Raw genomic sequence first — 21,224 nt, forward strand, 5'->3', positions numbered from 1 at the left:
GGGTAAAGCCACTCTGCAGACCTGAAGAGCCAGCCACAAGTGACCTGAGCACCCACGGATGCCCCACGGGGCTCCTGGAATTAATCCCCACGGATACCGAGGGACAATTCTATAGTCTTACCCACTTAACTTCTCCCAGTCACGTTCTATCCCTACTTCCTGGAACCATTTCTCACCAATCACTAAAGAAAGGGTTACCTAGTACTTGCTTAACGCCCTTCCCTGTAACCCCGTCCTCTGAACACCGGAAGACGAACTCAGCACCTCGCTTGCCTGTCTTCCCGGTCACTATGTGTTTCTGTTCTGGACTGAGACGGACTCAATGCATAAGAGCCAAGTTGTATCACCTCTATCACATCACAAATGCTCTAAATGAAACAGAAGGAGATTAATGGTAAGTGCTGTAGGGAAGTCTCCCAGAATTAACCAACCTGTAGAGATTTGCAGATGAAGTTCAAAATCACAATACTGATCTCAGGACGGAGATGCCACCCTCTCCCTCCTTAAATCAAGCCCAGTCAGCATGAGCACAGAGCGTCCCGCGGCCTGGGAGCCGTGTGGCCAGACAGGACTTACCCAGTCCATGGACACGTGAGCTTCTGAGCTCAAACTGAGTGTCTTAGCCTGACAACGGGGACAAGATTCCACAGGAACAAAGATCAAAGTGTACAAAGAGAATAGGCGTATATAGGCGCACCCAAGCCTTCACCACAGCACTTCACTCTGACGACAGCTGACAACAGAAAACCAACGAAGGCAGCTCTCCCACAAAACCCATGGGACCCGCAGACGAGTGACAGAACCGACCAAACTTAAGCCTGCAATAAGAATTCCATGAAAAACCCTTCAAGGAAGATTGTGACACAGAGTCTGTTTTTATCATCAGTGTTAGCCCTCGTGTGTAGAAAAACACATGTCACTGACACGGACACTTCTGACAGATAAAATGGGTCACAGCCACCTGTTGTTCTTTGAATTACAGCAAAAATAAATCACAATAATCAGAAGGAACTCAGTGCCCTCTCTGACTCATATTTTTAAGATGCAAACCAGCACTGAGGACGACATCACTCAACAAAATGCTAGGGAATGACAGTTTTCCTAATTTTTCTGCTCTGGCCAATTTGACAAGAAGTGATAAATGTTCAGAGGATTCTGGTTCATAAAACATCTTGCTATGTTTTTTACTGACTGACTGAGACACAGCTGATCTATTTGTATGCTTACATCTATTTATTTCCAAAAAAGAATTTAACGTGGCCTTTTACAGTAATTGAAATTAGCTGACATCTCAACAGTCTGAGACAAAAAATTTTAACCAGAAGAAATATTTTACCCAAAATGGGATTAATCTTTTTGTTATTGCTAAGACAATGTTTGTTTCACAAAAATTATTGCCTATTTCTTCCAAATAGGATATTAAGATTTTTTTCTTTCATTCTTTGATTTTATTTAATAATCCTGTTGCTACCTTTATAAAAGAATAAAAATATATTATAATATAAATGCAAAACTTAGTTTGCTATTTTTCCACTGTATAATTTATTCACATTATTTTTTAAAAACACTCCATATTTTTTTTTTTATATTTTTATGTGAATAAAGAGTCAATAATTTTACGGCTTACTTAAAATACAAGTGAGGAAAACACAGACATTTGCCATACCAATGGCTGGCTTTTATTTTTTTAAGAAAATGTTATTAATTTAAAAAGAGAGTTCAAAGACATTTAATAGGATTCCCAGCAATGATTATTTCTGAGATCTACGAGATTTAAAATTTAAAACATAATTAAAAGGCTAAAACCCCAAATATATTCCTACTTTTTCCTTCTTAAAAAAATTCAGAGGATTTGTCCCATCAAGAAAGTTCAGCAGGTTACCCGAGCGGCAGCCTCAGTCATCCTCCGAATCACTGTCCCTCCTGGCGGGGACGGAGCGCCGCACCGAGGAAAGCAGCACGTCTTCAATGGGCTTCTTGGGGTTTTCCTCCAGGTTTGTCTTGATCGCTCCAGACTCTGACAATTTCCACTCCAACTCTGTGCGATAAAGAAAAAGCAAATTGCCTAAGACACAGTCTGCGTGGGGCCCTCCTCCTCAGGTTTGTCAGGCCAGTGTTTTTCTAAGCAGAAACTACAATCATCATTTGATGACAATTTAATTTTAGAGATATAATTATAAGGCGCCTGCAAGAAAGGGAAAAATCAGGCCCTTAAGCAGGAAAACAAAAATATCTTCACTTTTTCAGAAGATGAGATCAAATGAGACATTACATACATCTGAACCTGTATGATAACTAAAAAAACAAACGAAACCACACAAAACAAAGACTAAACCTAGCCTCTAATGACCACTTTCTCAGCTTGTACAATTTCCCAGAAAAGAACTCAGTGTGAAACGTGTAAAGGAAATACTTTTCACAGACCTGCTGGCAATCTAATCGTTAAATCTAATTTTAGTTAACAAAAGGAAATTCTTAAACCTCATGTCCAATATCTCAATCTATTAGAGTCAAAGGCTCAGTGCATGATGACATCCTAGCACTGATACATTTGTTCCAAGTAATAATCATTTTGAAAAGTGCCAGAAAATAAAGAATCAGTGACTAAAGGCTCAGTTCCTACATTTGACACTCTTACAATCAAACTCTACATGGATGGGAGACCTTGAGAAGCAAAATCAAGGGCTGTATTTTTCCACTGCAGAGAAGACCCTAGGCAGAACTAAGGAACTGTACGAGAGCCCTTACAACAAAGAGCCTGTTTTAAAAGCGATGCTCTCCTAATAAGGAAACTTCTGTTAAAACCTGAAAACTAACTTTACTGAAGTCATATTAAGTCTTCATCCATGGAGATGAGTAACATCAGTATTTTCAGCTTTAGGGGTCCCAGCTCAATTATTATAAAATTTTAACAAATTCCTTAAAAAATTTTTTTCTTAACATTTCTGATTCTTAAGAATATATTTAGATTTACACATATATACATAAGTGTATGTATTTAATGTCATTATTTATATGCAGTAGTCATTATTTTAGAAGTTCACTAATCTTCAAATGAGATTTCTAGAAATAAAGACTATAGTTGTTACTGTACACCGATCTCTCTCCCCTCATGGTATTGTTCAAAAAGACTAAGAGGCAAACATATATTTAGTTTGAAATGCCATATGCCTTTGAACACTGGATTAATGCACACTAATGTAACTTATGTGTGTGTGTATGTGTATGTTTATACTTTTCCCAGCTGAGTATCTTACATAAAGAGTTATATAAAGTCATATTTTAAGATATGTTTTTAAAGACTACTAACAAAGCATAGTTGGACATATTATTGCGCTAAAGAGACAAAGGACTGGACTCAGCAGGAAGCCCTCGGGCCTCAGGGGCTCTCTTTCACGTTACGTGTGCCTATGCATTTTGACACCTCCTTGTGTAACAGGTAGAAAAAAATAAAAACATATCTTTCAGGAGTTAAGAGGCAGAATTAGATAAACTTTTAATTTAAAAGCTATTATTCAATGGAGAAAACATTTCTACAGAGATTCACATATGTACATAGATACATATAAGCATCTAATATATTCACGTGAACTAAGTAAGAAATGAAAGATGCGAACTTGAGCTACAGCTGAAAACATATTCAACTGCAGGGAAAAGTAAAACACATCAGACATTAATATTAACATATACATTTTAAAGTCCATTGTCCCCTGTTTTAACTGAGAATTACTACAGCCCAGTTGTAAACAACCCCAATGACTCGTCCAAGATGAGACTAAATGCGCTTTTTCCTTTTCACAATCTCACACGGGGGCAAAGGTGAATGTGACGAACCACCCTACCCCGTGTCTGGGAAACAAGCACCCCTGTCAGCAGAAGCGTCCCCGCACTATCTCTCACGTGATCTCACAGAGACCCTTACCATCCATGGTCAGGTTCATGCCACCAAACACCAGAGGTCCAATAAACTGAGCCTTGATATCACCTTCAAGGTAAACAAATACTGTGGGCAGATTCCTATCAGGATAATTAGGTATGCAGGTTGTTGAAATGGCTTTGATAAATTTGACGTCAGGAAACTTCCTAGCAAGTCCACTGAGGTGCTGATTTATCAGGGCACAGAGGGGAATCCTATAAAATAGAAACAGAAGCAACAATGATTCTGAATTTGTATAGAATAAAGCTCAACCATCTGCCCCATGTAAAACCTTATAACGACTTCAAAAGCAATTCTGCTGCTCCAGCCAAGATGCACTAACATTTAAAAAAAACCTTTCTAATATGTTCAGGCAAAATCCAAAGTCCAATTTAATCTGACCAAACAATAAGTCAGAAAAACAGCTCCAAGGTAAAAGATAATTGTCTTGCTCTTCTGTCTGACAGAACATTCAAGATTTAGAACGTGTGACTCAGAAAGCATTTTCTGCTTGAAGCAACTCCCACACAAGCACTAGACTCCACAGTATCAGAATAAAAGTGGAGGTGAGAAACACTGGGGGTCCACTGCATCACTCACAATGGACAATTATCCTAAAGGTCACCCTCGCCTCCTACAAGACTGATTCATTATGTGGAATTTTGAAATGCCAGAGTTTCTCTACAGGGATAAATGACTGAGGAACACACTTACAATTAAAAAAAAAAGTCTTCCCTGCTACATGTACTGTAACAAAGGCATTCGTATTAGTCACAAATGTTAATTTAAGTCATAAGGCAAAAATTAGGCAATAAGGTTTGCGCAAATCAGCAACAAAATAAAACACACAAACACTTCGATGTGGATTAAGCCTGAGATGTTCAGATGTAAATTCAAATTAACATTTAAAGACAGTCATAAGATCGGCTCACCCTTGTTTGTAAAGGTGCAAGATTACCCACAAGCCTTCACCCGCTTTGGTAACTTCCTGAACATAGTCCTTTCCAGAGATCTCCAAAACTTCTCCAAATTTATTCTTCAGTTGGGTTGCTTTCCACTCAGCCAGTCTTTGCTGCCTGCACAACAGAAGGAGAGTCATCTTATACATACATATACACATACATACACATACCCTCCCTTTCACAGAGATATCTTTATAAAGCTCTAGGTTTATTTATTTACCAGGTTTATTAATTTTTCAAAGGACATCTTTTTTCAACTGAAGTATAATTGATTAACAATGTTGTGCTAGTTCCAAATGTACAGCAAAGTGACTGTTATACATATACACATTCTTTTCTATATTATTTTCCATTATAGGTTATTACAAGATATTGAATGTAGTTCCCTGTGCTATACAGTAGGACGCTACTGTTTATCTATTTTATATATGGTAGTGTGTATCTGTTAATCCCAAACTCCTAACTTATCCCCCTCCCCCTTTCCCCTCTGGTAACCATAAGTTTGTTTTCTGAGAGTCTGTTTCTGTTTTAAAAATAAGTTCATTTGTACAATTTTTTTAGATTCCACATATAAGTGATATCATACAGTACTTGTCTTTCTGTCTGACTTACTTCACTTGGTATATGATCTCTAGATCCATTCATGTTGTTGCAAATGGCATTATTTCATTCTTTTTTATGGCTGAGTAGTCTTTCTTCCTTTCTTCATTTATTTATTTATGTGTATGTATATATATAAATAAAACATCTTCTTTATCCAGTCATCAGTTGATGGACATTTAGGTTGCTTCCATGTCTTGGCTATTGTAAATAGTGCTGCTATGAACATTGGGGTGCATGTGTCTTTCTGAATTAGAGTTTTCCTCTTTTCTGGATATCCATCCAAGAGTGGGATTGCTGAATTATGTGGTAAGTCTACTTTTAGTGTTTTGTTTTGTTTTTGTTTTTTGGGGGGAGCAGTATTTTTAGTTTTTTAAGGAACTTCCATACTGTTCTCCATAGTGGCTGCACCAATTTACATTCCCACCTACAGTGTAGGAGGGTTCAAAGGACACACATTTTAGTGCCACATAAAAAAGTAAGCACTCCCTCTGGGTGGCACTAACCTGTACATTTCAATAACACGTTCATCTTCCTCATTAAATTCATCTTCATTATCCTCCAGTTCTTCCAAAGTCATATCTTCATACGTTTTCACTGAATGTAGTTGAGTTGGCAAAAAACCAAAAGTGTAAAGGATGAACAACCATGTATTTTGTTTTTCTTCTCTTCACTTTTCTCCTAAAGTGCACACAACACCAAAAGACTCCCCCAGCCTACCAAAACCAAAACCAAAAGTACTTAAGGTGTTATACTAGGTAATAAGAAGTTGAAGGTGCTTCAAAAAGATAGAATGTGTTGACACCTGCAGGCTCAGGTCCCTTATGTACGTCCACAATAATAAGCATATGAACAGTAAGTTTCCCAATTTAAAAAGAGAGCTGTTATTTGCCTGAGCTCACCTGGCCTGATTTCCAAGCACACTCATGGACAGGTGCTTAACAGGTCTCAGACCTCCAAGGGGACAAAAGGATACCCAATGGTGTCTTCCTCAGCACACCCTTCCTAGAGTTAAAGAGATTATCATCCATTTCTGGGTCTTTTATTGTGAGTGGTAGGCAGCTTTTTTTTTTCTAAATCAACTGCTATAAAGCCTGTATTTTATTGTTATTGCCATAAACACTCCTGCTTCTTGACATCAAATTAGGTTTTGGTCCTCTGACCCCTACCCCGTCACTACCAAAAGTGCTCTTATCAAGGGCAATAATGACCTCTATGTTCTCAACTCAGGAGCACATCTGACCCAACTCATCACTGCCTCCTCTCTAAAAGCCCAGCTTCCTCTGGCCTCCTTCCCTCCTTCTATGCCTACCCCTCCTTTGTGCTGTGTGGTGCCTGGCACACAGCAATCATTCAATAAACACTTGCTGGATAAATGCTTCGTAATAAATCCTCCCCTAAATTAGCTCTAATATGTCAACAGGGGACAACAGTTCCAGCCCCTGTAATCAATGGTTCTCAAACTTTGGTGAGAATCAGAAACCCTTTGAAGCACTGGTTTAAAATGCAGATTCCTGGGCCTTATCCCCCAAAAGATCCTGATTTGGTAGGGAATTTTATTTTTTTAAACAAATACCCCAGGGGCTTCTGAGTCAGGTGACACAGCTATGTGTAAGAAAATCCCTCCCTCAGACCCCATACACCGCACAAACCGTACGCTTCCCCCAATTAAACTATTTTAATATTCTCAATCCAACCACAAAGATAATGCAGTATAAGCTCAGGAGAACACTAAACTAAACACTAAAAGCTCTGAGCAGATGTCCATGACGTTATCCAAAGGGAATCACAGGCCTGGAAGTCAACACTCAGAATTACATTCTTTAGGATCATCATGTGCTCATCTGACACAGACAAGGAACTGTGGGAACAGAGGGAGCCTCTGAGGTCCCCCTAATTCTATGGCCCTGGAAGGTGAAGCCAGAGACACCCTGTGACTCGCCTGAGGTCCCAGAGACAGCGTCCACTCCTGCACTTCAAGCCCCGGCTCCCGACTCTTGCTCAGAGGATCCTTCTACCAAAGCGATTAGAGGCTGAGCAAGTGGTTTCCTCAGCAGACGGCCACGGGATAAAGAAGGCAAGCGAGCTCACCCATGGACTGCTGAAGGACCCGCTGCTCCTCCTCTGCCGCCTCCTTCTCCAGCTCTTTCAGACTTTCCTTTGAGGGCAAGATGCCCTTTTTGCGTAAGATGTCATTCCACTCGGTGTCTGCATTGGGGTCCTAGGGTAGGTGGACCAAGTACACCATTAGTGCCAAGCCCACTGTGGAGGGCGCCTTGTTGGGCAAGGGGCCAAATGGGAAAGGCAATGGGGAGAGGAATTCAAACCAAAGTATTCTGTGGCCTATTTCTGAGAATTTTAAAAGACCCACAGCCCCTATTTCCATCTTCCTGTCCTCCACTCAGCCACCCCATACCTAGGGGCTCGTCTTGGGGTAAAACTCAGGACATGACGTGCAGGTTGGCATCAATGCTGATACCAAGGCTCTGACTTGGCTTCTGTTCAGTATTTTCACTAATGACTTGGAGTGATTCATTCAACAGATCTTTATTAAGCACCTACTATATGCAAATGATTGTACTAGATGGTAGGGAAGCACAGTGAATGCTACCGTCGTCTATTTTACAGTTGAGAGGAAGAGACAGGCAGTGAACAATTGAAAGTACAGACATGTATTACAAATTGTTGCAAGTGACCAATGGGCTGCCAAGCTAGAGTGTTACCGGGGGCCTGCATTCCACAGGATGGGCAGGAACGTTCTCTCAGAAGAGAAGATGTTTAATCATCACGGGAGGGTGAGAAGGAACCAGACAGAGGAGGGAGAACTTAGGAAATTACGTTCCAGACAGAGGGGCCAGAATGTGCAAAGGGTCCAACCAAGTGCTGACATGTCGAGCATCCCAAAGTTCTGAGTGGCCACAGAAGAATCAGAGGGAAGAGAGCCTGGCTGACTCTCTCACGGCCAAACCTTAGAGGAAGCACTGAGACCCCGTGGAAGAGCTCACAACAGCTAACGCGTTTTGAGTACCAGGTGCTGGGCACTCTTCTAAGCCCTTTACCTGGATCTACTTAGTTAATCCTCACAAGCCTCAGAGAGCCATGAAGTTTAGAAGACACTGCCAGGCTGGAACAAGTCAAACACATTAGGATTGAAAATGTCAGGATAAATGTCAAAGTGGGCTCTTGGCTCCAGAATCCAGCTGCCCAAACACTGGCTTTGCCTGGCTTGGGTGGAACACTGCTAATGGACCTGGTCTGGAACATGAAAGGACACTGGGATAACCAGGCTCCTGCCCCAGCTCCTCATCCTGGGTCTTTCTGAGATACTGCAAAAGAAAACCAACAGAATCCTTTCCACAGGGTGGGCAGGGAAGGCCTCTGAAGAGGTGACAATTTAAGCAGGCACCTGAAGAACAGAGAATGCAAAGGAGGCCAGGGCAGCCCTGGAGTTTCCTCTCACCATTTCAGAGTGTCCGGCTGGTGGCAGATAGGCTGTATTTGGAGATGCTCATGCTCTCCAGCCCCCAACCAACCCACAGTAACTCCGTTTCCTTTCTGCCACTGAGCCAGAGACCACTTACCAGAATTCTTGGCCACAGTGAGATCTGGGAGGCAGCAAAATTACCCTGGAGGAGGGTCCCTCAACAGTGACAAAATTTAGTTGTCACAGATTTTCTCATAAAAGCATCTACTTCCAGGGTGTCTTCATTCATTTTTTCTTTTCCTTGGGTTTTAGTCAAATTCCACTGTAAATTCCTGATATAACCGGGGGATTTGGGTTTTTTCCACTTTAAGATGGAACGTAACTGGGCAGCGAAACCTTCAGGCTGAGCTCTGGAAGCCAAGAGTCCAAAGGGAGCGCACCTCAACCTAACACCAAAGTTGAGGGGAGGGTGTGGTAACCCCTCACCTAGCTCCAGGTGGAGTCGGGGACACAGGTTCCACTACTGTGTTAGGTCTGGGACCCCCAGGCGGGACCCTCCCTCGTCCGAGCCTCTGCTTCCACCACCGTACAAGGGGCCCCTAACACACCTGCGCAGGTGCTCTCTAAGGGAGTTAACAAGCAGGAAGCAAATGCGTCAGGTGAGGTCCGGCGAGTCCTTCACAGGCCCCAGGGGAGCCGACCTCAGGGAAAGGCAGCCCCAGCGACGAGATTCGGGGGGTGGGACACACGGGGCGGGGACGCCCAGCCCCGGGGACCCGCAGGACCACGCCCGCCCTCCCGCACTGCGCCTGCGCCGGCCTCGCCTCGTGCGGCCTCCGGCGTCCCCGTGGCGCGGGGCGCTTGCCGGGACAGGCCGACGTCGGCGTGGACCCAGCGGCGCAGACAAGCGGCCGCCGCCTCCAGGCGTCGCGCCCCCTACACCGCCCTGAACTCGCTCACCTGCATTTTCTTTTTCTCTTAGCTCTCTCAAGCAGGGCCGGCCCCCGTGCCCGCACCCCTCAGCTGTCTTCCGCGCACGCGCGCAGCCACCGCCCCACCTCTTCCCCGTCCCGGCCCTGACCCCGCCCCCAAGAAGCGAGCTGGGCGGAGCCAGGGGGCGGTGCGTTCTCCTCTGAGTCTGCGCCCGCTTCTCTGGAAGGCGGCGCCGAAGCTCTGCGCGTGCGCGAAGCAGGGCACGCCCACGCTGCGTTCGTGTGCCGCTCAGCCAAGCCCCGGCGCTACCTTATTAGGGTAGGTGTTCGGCCTCCGAGCCGTGGCGTGGGTGGAGGAGGTACCTCGTGGTGAGTCGCTTCCAGCCGCAGACCCGATCTTGTCCAAGAGGTTTCGGCCCAAAAAGTCAGAAATAGAAAAGCGTTTCAGTGATCCAGTGTTACCATAAAAAATGATACAGGGTTACCTGGAATTCACTTATCCTTTCAGCGTCGTATAAGGCAGTTCATTCCTAAGACTTACGTTTCTTGAGAGCCTATTACGTATCAGGTACTATTCTAAGCTCTGCGGTTATAGCAGTGATCACAACAGACAGAAGCAAGGGGAAAAGACCTTTTCACCTGGTTGAACCTCAGGGATCCATACTTGAAAAAGTGTACACAGGAGGCACTGAGTAGAAATCAGCAATCTGAATTGTAAAATATAAATACAGGTGTTGGGCCCCATTCTTCTGCCTACGCAGCACTCTGAATTTGAGTTAAGAAAGCAGTCTCGGTCAGTCTGGGAAAACAGTAGCCAAGACATGGAACCTAAATGTCCATAGACAGGTGACTGGATAAAGAAGCTGTGGTATATTTATATAATGGAATACTACTCAGAGATAATAAAGAATAAAATAATGCCATTTGCAGCAACATGGATGGACCTGGAGATATTCTAAGTAAGCCAGAAAGAGAAAGAAATATACCATATGATATCACTCATGTGGAATGAAAAAGAAAAAGAACAAGAGGACACTAATGAACTCATCTACAAAACAGAAACAGACTCGCAGACATAGTAAACAATCTTGGTTAGGGGGGAAAGCGGGTGAAAAGGGATAAATTTGGTAGTTTGAGATTTGCAACTGTTAACCACTATATATAAAAATAGGTAAACAAATTTCTTCTGTATAACCCAGGGAACTATATTCAATATCTTGTAATAATCTTTAATGGAAAAGAATATGAAAATGAATATATTACCTATATGCATGGCTGGGACATTATGCTGTGCACCAGAAATCGACACATTGTAACAGACTATAAGCCAATAGAAGAGAAAAGAAAAGAAAGCAGTCTTCCTCCCTGGACACCTGAGCTAGGTTGCCACCTTCTGGCAACCAAGCAGACACAGATAATACAGACCTACACATCTCTAAGATATGTGAAGGACTCCCAACTTCGACTATGCATTAGAACCACCTGGGAGCCTTCAAAAACTGCAGCTACCTTGGGGCTCCATCCCCAAATTAAATCTCGGGAGATGGGAGCTGGGATTGATATTTTCTTAAAGAGCCTCAGGTATTGCTAATATACACAACCATTGCTATAAAGTGAATCAAAGGATTCCTTGAAGGCGAGGAGCTTTGATTTAATTATTTACAAGGATTCCTAAGATTAACTCCTTCCCACAGAGTTATAGGTCTCTTAAAACATTTGTTTATTTACTTATCCGGCAGCAAACTAAATGAATTTTCCCTGGACTACCGCAGAAATCAGGACCCAGACTAGTCTGAAGTGTGTTTGACCCAATGCTAAGCTTTCCATTCTCCACTGACTAGAGTGGTTGCTGTTAAAATCCTTTCCTCATTCCCAGCTTTAGCTGGGTCATTCACCTCAACACACAACGTGCTGAAATATTTCCAGTGTCAAAGGCAAAAAGCCCTTCCATGACCCCACATTCCCCTCCAACCACAGGCATTCTCCACAGCTGCTTTCCAGCACAGCTCCCAGAGGACTGTGTTCAGTGTCTCCACCCACACCCGCCCCACCCTCTTCAGCCCACTTTAGTCAGGCTTTGGTTCACCCATTCAATAGGCTCTTGTGGAGGTCTCCCTGGACCCCCACATCGGGGGAAATCCAATAGCTCATTCCCTGTGCACTTCATCCTCTGCCCTTGGCAGACTGGACTCAGTTGCTCACTTCCTCCTTCATGAAGCCCGTCCTTTGCTTGGCTCCCCTGCCCTGCTGCTGAACCAATTCTCTGACCTCACTGCCAGCTCCTGGGTTGAGAGCCCCTGTCTCAGAGTACCAACCTTTTCTAGTAAAACAAGACTCTCTGCCCTAATCATACTGCTTGGAAAGACTCACAGCAGAGGGTGTGGGAACCTGTTTCTGGAATCCAAGCCTCCTCTCAGGTAGATCAGCAACAGAGGAACCCAGCACAAAGGAACATATATTAGTGTCATGCAAAATAAAAACAAACAAAGTGCTCCTGTTTTGGTGCGACTGACTGAACACGTGCTTGTTCATACCTGGGTGTGCTGCGGGACGGAAAGGAGGCTGGGCCACAAGTCACAGACTTGCACTACTTACTGGGTTCCAGCTGCTTCATGGTAAAACGTCCGTGATAAGTTAAGCACTTTGTAAGCCCGGAAAGGCCATGCCTGTCTAAGGTGGTGCTGCTGCCCGGGCAAGCCCTCGGCAGGGCGGTGAAAGGAGTTTGCCGCCACCACCGCCCCCAACAAGTTGTCCCACGTGTCCTTTCCTTACCGGGAGCAGTGCTTCTCAAAACTAGCAGCAGCAGCAGCCCTTGAGAGCTCGCTGGAAATGCACGTTCTTGGGTCCCACACCAGACCTGCTGAATTCAAAGTTCTGGGGGTGCTCGGTGATCTGAATTTCCACACGGTCCCCAGGTGTTTGTGGCGTGTGGTCAACTTGGAGAAGCTCTGATCTGTGGGGTTTGTGCTATTTGCTGTACGTCTCCCCATATTTGTACAACTGGCCTGGTGGGTCCCTGAGCCAAAGACAGCAAGTTCTCCAGCAGCAGCTGGCCCCAGGCAGCTCACTTGCGAAATAGTAACAGCGAGAGGCAGCTCCCTGTGGCTCTCAGGGAAACCCAAAATTGAATGTTCAGCCTCTGAGGAGATTGTTCAAGGTCATGTGGAGAGACTAGTCCTTTCCAGAAGAGACCAGTCCTTTCCAGAAGTGGTCTAGAGGGGCTGCAGGGCCAGGCCCCAAGCACTTCTGTGTCATTCCCTTCTAGATCTTTCTTTGCAGGTTGTGTTTGTCGCGGGACTTAGATTCCTTCCCAGCAAAGTCCACGCAGCTCCCACCCGTCTACCCCTCATCCTGTGAGGAAACGAGCCTGGTCCTGACCAGCAGCATCGGAGCCATCTGGGAATTCGTTAGACATGCAGATTCTCAGGCTCCGCCCCAGGCCCACAGAATCAGAAACTGCACTTTAACAAGCCCTCCTCCCAGGGGTTTCTGATGGACACCAGGGTGAGAACCACTGCTTCAGAGACATCGTATGCCCCGGGTCCTAACTTTCACTCCCTTCAAACCTACATTCAGGAAAAGATCTCAAAGAACTTTCTCTAAATTGGAAACAGATCAATCACCCCTTCCCCAGAAGCATCAGCCTTTGATGACAACAGCTGATGCTTACTGAGTTCAAGGCATTGTGCGTGCTTTCCATGTGCTGATTTATTTATTCCTTACAATAATCTATAAAGGTTCCATTAGCCCATTCTACAGACAAGAAAACTGAGGCTCAGAGCTATTCAGTAGCTTGCTGAAGGTCGCACAGCTAGCAAGTAGCCCAGCTGGGATTTAAACCCCACCAGTCTGGCTCCACAGCCCATGTGCTTAACCTCTACCCTGCCCTGCGACTATTTTTTCTTTCTTAATTTGTAGGTTTGAGTTAGAAATTCTCCACAACACATACACATCCTTGACATAATAAAATTGGTTTCATCATGCTTTCAAATTTGCCCACATCCTTACCGAATATTTTGACCTTATATTTTATTACCTGCCAGTTTAAGGGTATTGAACATGGTTTTGATGTCTGAGCACATTTCAGAAGCACAGATTTAAATACATCTCTGATTTGAAGGCAGAACCATGACTGAAGTCACTAGAACAAATTTCTGGCCAAGCCATTCCATATGTTAATCAGTGGTGGGGAGGTGACTGGGGAGGGTCACTTATTTGCCTGCTAAAATCTCTCTACATGTACGGCTGTCTTTTCCAGGGCTCAGCCTGGCTATGTGATGATACTTAGAAAAAACAAAACTAGCATTTGAGTGGTTACTATACGGCAGACATTTTTACTTCATTTCTTATTTGATCTTTAAAGCAACCCAGTAGAACAGATATTAGCTCCAGTTTTCCAAGTGAAAAACTGGGGTTCCCAGAGTTTAAGTAACTTAATCCAGCTACACAGTTAGCAACTGACTGAAGCCAAGGGCCCTGGTGCACAGCCTTTTTGATCTTTGAAAAAAAGATTGAATTTGGATTCAAACCTTGTTAACATTCTCCATCTTGTTAGGAAGGCTGCTACACCCTTTTGTGGTGTTGCCATCATTGGTTATGTTCTGGGAAGGATTCCTCCCCGCTATCTTACCTAAGTCTCATTTATGGCCAAGGTCCCAGGACCCTGGCATCATCCACATAGATGCTGATTGAATGTGGTGTATGTATGTGTCAAGAGGATGCTAACTCACACCCAGGTATGTCATCTTAACTTCCTGCGGCATCCTAGAGGCTGTAAGAAGGAAGGCAATGTGCCCAGGGTTTAGAAATGAAAATCTTTGCCTGCAGCAGCCCTACTGTGTTTCAGTGAACACAAGTTGCTTTTCACTCAGTCAACTCAAGCAGGAGTCTCCGGGTGATGAAACTGTGTCCTGATTGCGATGTTTTCCGCTGGGAGACAAGTCTGTGGGTTCTTTAGTTCTGGTAACAGATATGCTTATTGTTGGCACAAACATTAGTCTGAAAATTAAAAATAGTGAAAAGATTTTGAAGCAATGCATGAAAATATTAACAGTTTTCTTTGGGTGGTAGGAAACAGGAGACTTCTGTTTACGTTTCTGCACTGTGTGAGTTTCATGTCATGAACAAGTACCATTCTGACAGTGAGAAGTGGCTCATGACAAGTTAAAGATGCCAGTAGGAGGGATGTTAGTGGTGGCGCATCAGGGACCCCCAAGCGCAAGAAAGGTCTCTGCTCTTGAACTCAGTGCCTGGAGGTTGCCTTCCCTATAATATCCTCTCATGCTCACCCAGATTTCTTCTAGAAGCATCAGGACAACATGCTTGAGAACCCCCTAGCTAAGTCAACTCCCAAAGCTATGAGTGGTGACTGGATTTTGCCAAGAACTGGAATCAAAGTGGCCAAATACTGCTGCTCTGGCACCTTCTGCTGCACTTCCTTTAGAATAGTGTTTGATAAAACCCATGTCCTTGCTTCTCCCTGCAGATACACCCATCCCACCTGCCAACCCCCAATGCCCTGTCCCCACAGCTGACAGGGTGGGCTCATCAGTGGGCACCTGCTCTATGCTCTGAAGCCCCTCAGCTCCCATGAATGTGAAAAGACTCCTGACCAAAGAGACTAAAGTCTGCTCGGTGTCTTCTAATAATGCTGCATGCTTGTCACTTACCCTGGAGTAAGGGGACCAGAGATCCTGAAGTCTGTTGAGATTCTGATGGAGGGGAAGTGATGAATGCAAAATACTGTGTCCAGTAGCATCTAAGAGGCGACAGAGACTCTCGATGGCCCCAGGGGCCTCTCGCGTTTGCTCCGTTGGTAGGGGCAGCAGATGGGAGGGAATTCGGAAGTGCCTGTTTGCTGGGGAGGGCTACCAACATTTGCTCTACATCCCTCGACAGACGGAGGAATAGAATCAGCTGAGCAGGAGACCTGGTTGCCACAAACTGCTGGCAGTGCAGGTACTTCTGAAAGCCCTGCAGTTGGCTGTGACCTGAATCACTCAGCTCAGGGAGAAGCAGTGAAGCCCGTGACTAAGGACACGGAGGGGAAGGCTGTGGGGCACAAGAACCACCTCCACCTGTGTGTTGCGGGGACCTGGTTCAGGTCCAGTGGATACATTTGCACACCTCCGTCTGGCACCTGCAGCATCACGTGATGGGACCTCTCCGGGCTGGACTCCCTGGGCTCCCTGATGACGAGACTGTTTATCATTGTGTCCTCAGGTGGCTCGAATGTTTTTGAAGGACTCTTGCCTGACCTCATTGACTCCTTACCTCTAGTCACTTTTCTACGAGTCATGTCCCCTTGTGTCTAGAAAGAACCAGAATCCAAGAGAAGCAGACCCTCCCAAGCAGAGCAGTATACCCCCACGGCCACATCCACAGCTACCTGGAAGGGGGCAGGATATGCAGAGCGAACATGGAGGTGCCTGGCTATGTGGCCACCAAACTACCCTGCCCCTTGGTCCTGGTGCTGGAGTTAGCTGGAAACAAGGCTCTGCAAACCAAGAGCAGGGTGACTATGGCCAAGATCAAGTCCAGTCCCATCCAGCTGGCTGTACACAGCAATGAGGAGATCATGGGATGAGTTCCTTCATGTCCATCACCATGACGGTGTCCTCCCTACCTCCTTCCAGAGCACATTCTCGACAAACTGGTGGAAAAACTGAAGGTCTGGACCTAGGAGTTCTGATTTGGGGGTGATCACACTCTTGGCCGTCAGTGTCACACAGCCCCTGTCTCAGCTTAGAGTGTGTAAAGTATTATAGGTCAGCATCACTACCTTTGAGAATGGATTATCCTTATAAATGTGTTTGGATTTAACCTAAGTGGTTACTTGTTAGGCACATCCTATGAGATAATAAACAGGAAGTTCTCTTGCTTGAATTTTGCGTTCCTTTCAGAACAGAAAGATCACTGTATACATGCAAGACCAAGAGTATAAGGACGTCTTGCCCTAACAAGCCATGACTTCTGGTGCTGGTTATTCAAACTGGGGTAACGTTGGCCGTTAACCATGTGTCCCTCTAGAGGAGGCTGCTGGGAGGGAGTTGTACATCAAAGGCCATCCAGACTTGGCCTCTGAAACCTCAGGAGATGATAATATCCTGCTTGCTGTCAATGCGTCGATCATCACCACTACCACCATCTGTTACAGGATGTGCCGCCATTTTTAAATTATGTATGGAATGTGGTTTTTAAAGCTTTTTCAAACACATAATAAATATAACATGATGTATGGTCACAGCAACCAGGTGAAACAGCAGATATGTTCCTTTTATTGGGTTACTGCTCAACGTCTCCCAGTTGCGGACAGAAGATGGGGGGTTGGGAGGAACACAACGTCAAAGTCTTCTGAAACCAAGTCCAGGGCTGTTCCTACCATGTGGTTCTATCACCAAAGTTCTCCCTGAAATCTGTTATTGGCTCAAATTTACATCAGAAAAGAAACAGAGCTTGTCTGTTTCCTTCCTTCCTTCCTTCCTTCCTTCCTTCCTTCCTTCCTTCTTTTCTTTCTTTCTTTCTTTCTTTCTTTCTTTCTTTCTTTCTTTTCTTTCTTTCTTTCTCCCTTTCTTTTTCTTTTCTTTTCTTTTCTTTCTTTCTTTTCTTTCTTTCTTTCTTTCTTTCTTTCTTTCTTTCTTTCTTTCTTTCTTTCTTTCTTTCTTTTCTTTCTTTCTTTCTTTCTTTCTTTCTTTCTTCCTTCCTTCCTTCCTTCCTTCCTTCCTTCCTTTCTTTCTCTCTCTCTTTCTTTCTTTCTTTCTTTCTTTCTTTCTTTCTTTCTTTCTTTCTTTCTTTTCTTTCTTTCTTTCTTTCTTGAAACTAGAGTCCATTTTATAATAGTGAACACAGGCTCCTTTGTCATGTCTCATGACTTTTGAAGCCTCACTAGTGCTTACAAGTCCATTACGGAGCCCCGAAAAATGAGTGACTTCAGATATCAAGATGAGTCATGGAAGGATGTAGGGAGAGAAGGTGGAGATTCAGAAATTGTTATTGTAGCCAGTCTTCAAATATGGTTCAGATTTTCCCATATTCAGCTCCTCATCCCTGGCATTGATCTCTTATTCACTGGCTTCTCTAGACTCCCCAGGATCATAGTCCTTATGGGATGAACAAGCAATGCTGGACCCTGACTGCTCCCTGGCAGTGAGCATTTTGGTGGGAAGAGAGTGGGACTTTTCCTGCTGTCTAGCAACTGGTGCTTGAAGCCCAGACAGAGGCCAGAGGGAACTAAACCCCTCTAGTTCTGAACAGCTGGTCAGTTGGGATCATACACCACCCCTGGACTGTCTAAGATGCGGGCTACCTGCCTCTGCATTTTATTGACTAGTTAGATGTCTGCTGACACAGTAGATGAGCAAGTTTGCCCCTGTGCCCCCCGAGCAGGAATTGGAGCAGCCTGCCTAGCCATCAGTTGGTTGCCAAGGAAACACAAGTTCTCCGGGAGCCTAGAAATAGCCAGGCTCGAATCTCCGTGCCTGATACACTCAAAGAGGGCTAGGTGTCTGCTGAGGGGTCTTGGCACTTAAGAGACACTGAGGCTTCTGCTGAGGTGGAGAGACCAGCTCGCAGGTAGCTGTGCAGGAAGGCTGCTCAGGACAGACGTCTGAGTTGCTCATGGGGGGGCCCTTTCCTGAAGAGCCCCAGACCAGGAAATCCTGGCAGGAAAAGCAGCAGAGGACACCAGCTGCTGGTCCTTAGGCAAACGGATGTTTACCACCTCTCCTCCACTGTCATTCCCGGACCCAGTGCCCAAGGAGTGAGGTGCTGTTAAAGAGGAAGAGGTGATATTCCAGAAGTAGGCCACCTTCCCCCCTTCCCCAGGGACCCTCCTCAGCCCTGCGCTGAATAAAGGAAGGTATTCAGTTCATATGTTGGAGTCCTAATCCTTAGTGCTTCGGAATGTGGCTGTATTTGGACATGGGGTCTTTTTTTTTCAAAATTTAGTCAGTTTATAACATTTTGTCAATTTCTGGCGTACAGCATAGTGATTCAATCCCACCCACACACACTTATATGTGTGTGTGTGTGTCTATATATATATTTTTTTCATATTCCTCCTCATTATAGGCTATTACATGGTATTGAATACCCCCATTGCCCCCACCCCATCTTCAGGAATCTTGTGCTGAGGTGGGGGGACAATGGATGTTGATGAGAAGGTCAAGAACTCTTTGAGGCTGATCTGGAGGACAGGACAAGAGGTGGAGGGGAGGACCATGAACAAACTGCCCCATCCCTCGAGGGATGTGAGGGAAGCAGGGGTGTGGGGGAGTGGCAGCAGGGAGGTCTATGGATGACAGGACTGAGGCGGGGCAGGATGGATTAGCCAGAAGAAATGAGCCGCCAAGAAGTGTGGCATTTCGGGGAAGGATGGAGGACAGTCAGCCTGGACACTTACTGGAGTGAAGTGGAGGGGGATGCCCGGTGTGCTGGGCACTGAGCAGCCCCTACCCCTACCCTTTCCCTGGTCCTCAGGGAAGAGAAAGCAGATGGAGGTTCAGCGTTCAGGGAGAGACTGGATAAAGAGGGATCTTTATCCTGATGCAAAGGTCTGCAGAGCCCATAGGGAGGGGTGGTGTTGGAGGAGGGAGAAGAAGGCAGAGGAGGCGATGCAGAGGAAGGCAAGAAGGGGAGGCTTCCAGGACAGCAGGTTCTTGTCTCCTCTTCAGTGGAGGCTGTATCAGCTGGTGGCGTGTGCAGGGACCACGCATGCGGGGCCTGCACAGGCCCATGGGGTTGGGCTGTTTTGAGGAATCTGAATGTCCAAGGTGCTGGGCTGGGTGGTGAGACTGAGCAGCGAGTAGTGATTAGCTGGGGGCGGTGGGGTGCTCACGGCCTCAGTAGATCAGGTGCCCGGTGTAAAGTCCTGAGGGTGATGCAGGCAGAGGCCAGAGAAGGCTCTGAACCCCATGGAATGTTCTGGATGACCTGGGCAGGATCTCAACTGCATTAGATCTCAGTCTCTCCATTAGCATCTTCACAAGTCGGCGGGCCTCCCAGAAATTCAATTTACAGAATTAATTGAGTATCTACTCTACATTGGGCATGTGTTAAGAACCGTATGCGTAGCATTGACCAGGACGGTTGGGATCCTGCCTTGAGCCCTCATGTCCTGACGGTGCTTTAATGTCTGCGAGAGAAGACAGACATCAAATCGGGAATGATAAGAGTATGGAGATACAGGGTAGAGTACAGGATGCCAGAGGGGAATGTCAGGGGAAATTTGTGTGGTCAGCAGAGTCCCTGATGAAAATCTGCTCACCGACCTGGATTAGAGAAGTGTAGCCCCACAGAATCCTGAGCCCCAGGGAGGAGGAAGCAGACCAGCCCATCCTTAAATAAGTCACTCGCACACTCATGAGCCAGAAGGATCTCAAAGCAGCTCTTTGTTTCATGTTCCAGTCACTCCTTCTCATCCTTTCAGAGAATATTCACAGGAATGTTCAGGAATGGCGTCTCCACCACTTACCTTGTCTTCTCACCCAGTGTCTCTTCAGCAGGTGTGGGTCTTCACTTCCGCTGTCCGGGGCGGCCCCACATATCCTCCCTTCCTGCAGGCCCTGGGTCCCTCCCCTTGAGACCCTCCCTCTTTCCTCTTCTGGGCAGTCCGGTCCACAGGATCCCACCTCTTTTCCTTAACCTCCAGTTTCAGGTGTTCCACCACCCGGCTGCCCAGCACCCTGGCATCCTGGCAGCTGCCATGCAGTGAAGGCCTCTTCCCCGGCGCTCTGCTTTATTACACCAATTCTTTAAGTTCCGTTTCACCAATGTCTGGAAGACAAAGGCTGAGGATATAAATTCAGTAGGTCCTACTGCCTCGCCTTCGGGGTTTCTATTGATTGTGACTTAATCTCTCAAAACAAATTGATGGTTTTAATATGAAACTGAAATACCAGGAGTCAGCAAAGAGATCATAGAATTGAGCGAAAAATAAATTTTTCCAGAAGTGGAATTTTTCTAAGTCTCTGAATGGGGTTTGTTTGGGCCAGGGAAATGTTTTTCTTTCTGGTATTGTGATACACAAGATACATACATTCATAAAGACTGAGAAAGCCAGAGAGTCTAAGCATGGTGAATTGGAAAAGAATCTGAAACTCCAATAAAGGTGGGATTGGGTCCCTGCTTAGCCTCCCCCAATTCATCCAGATCCCTGCTTGGCCCCAAATCATATATGTCCCCGCATTCCTTGGCCATGGTGAGCTCCCGCTTCACTCTGCTCACCGCAACCTAACGAGGCAAGGCCTGAAGTGGCAGGATTTGTAGCTCTGTAACTTCGTGTACAACTCAACCTTGTACCCTCTTCCCATCTCACTCTTGACCCCGGCCAAGGTTCTAATCCCGTGTCCCGGGAGAGAGCCTGTGAGGGTGGGCAGCCATGTAAACCTGGG

General features: G+C 45.6%; 2 protein-coding genes across 3 annotated transcripts in view; both read right to left on the reverse strand.

Moving 5' to 3' along the window:
* The window catches only part of RPL31 (ribosomal protein L31), a 311,150-nt gene that overhangs the window by 287,235 nt on the left and 2,691 nt on the right, over window positions 1-21,224 (reverse strand). The window lies entirely within an intron of this gene.
* PDCL3 (phosducin like 3) lies at window positions 1,653-10,004 on the reverse strand. Of its 2 annotated transcripts, none has more exons than XM_010959070.3 (6): window positions 9,863-10,004; window positions 7,570-7,699; window positions 5,985-6,075; window positions 4,849-4,992; window positions 3,923-4,131; window positions 1,653-2,038 (listed from the first exon to the last, which is right to left on the reverse strand). In XM_010959070.3, exons 1-6 carry the CDS (start codon window positions 9,866-9,868, stop codon window positions 1,896-1,898), a joined length of 723 nt encoding a protein of 240 aa, XP_010957372.1. In that variant the 5' UTR covers window positions 9,869-10,004; the 3' UTR covers window positions 1,653-1,895. The 2 variants fall into 2 exon arrangements, with proteins under 2 accessions (XP_010957372.1, XP_074210571.1); XM_074354470.1 differs by lacking the exon at window positions 9,863-10,004 and adding an exon at window positions 9,511-9,650.

The sequence above is a fragment of the Camelus bactrianus genome, chromosome 28 (assembly GCF_048773025.1).
Source record: "Camelus bactrianus isolate YW-2024 breed Bactrian camel chromosome 28, ASM4877302v1, whole genome shotgun sequence".
NCBI classification, from domain to species: Eukaryota; Metazoa; Chordata; class Mammalia; order Artiodactyla; family Camelidae; genus Camelus; species Camelus bactrianus.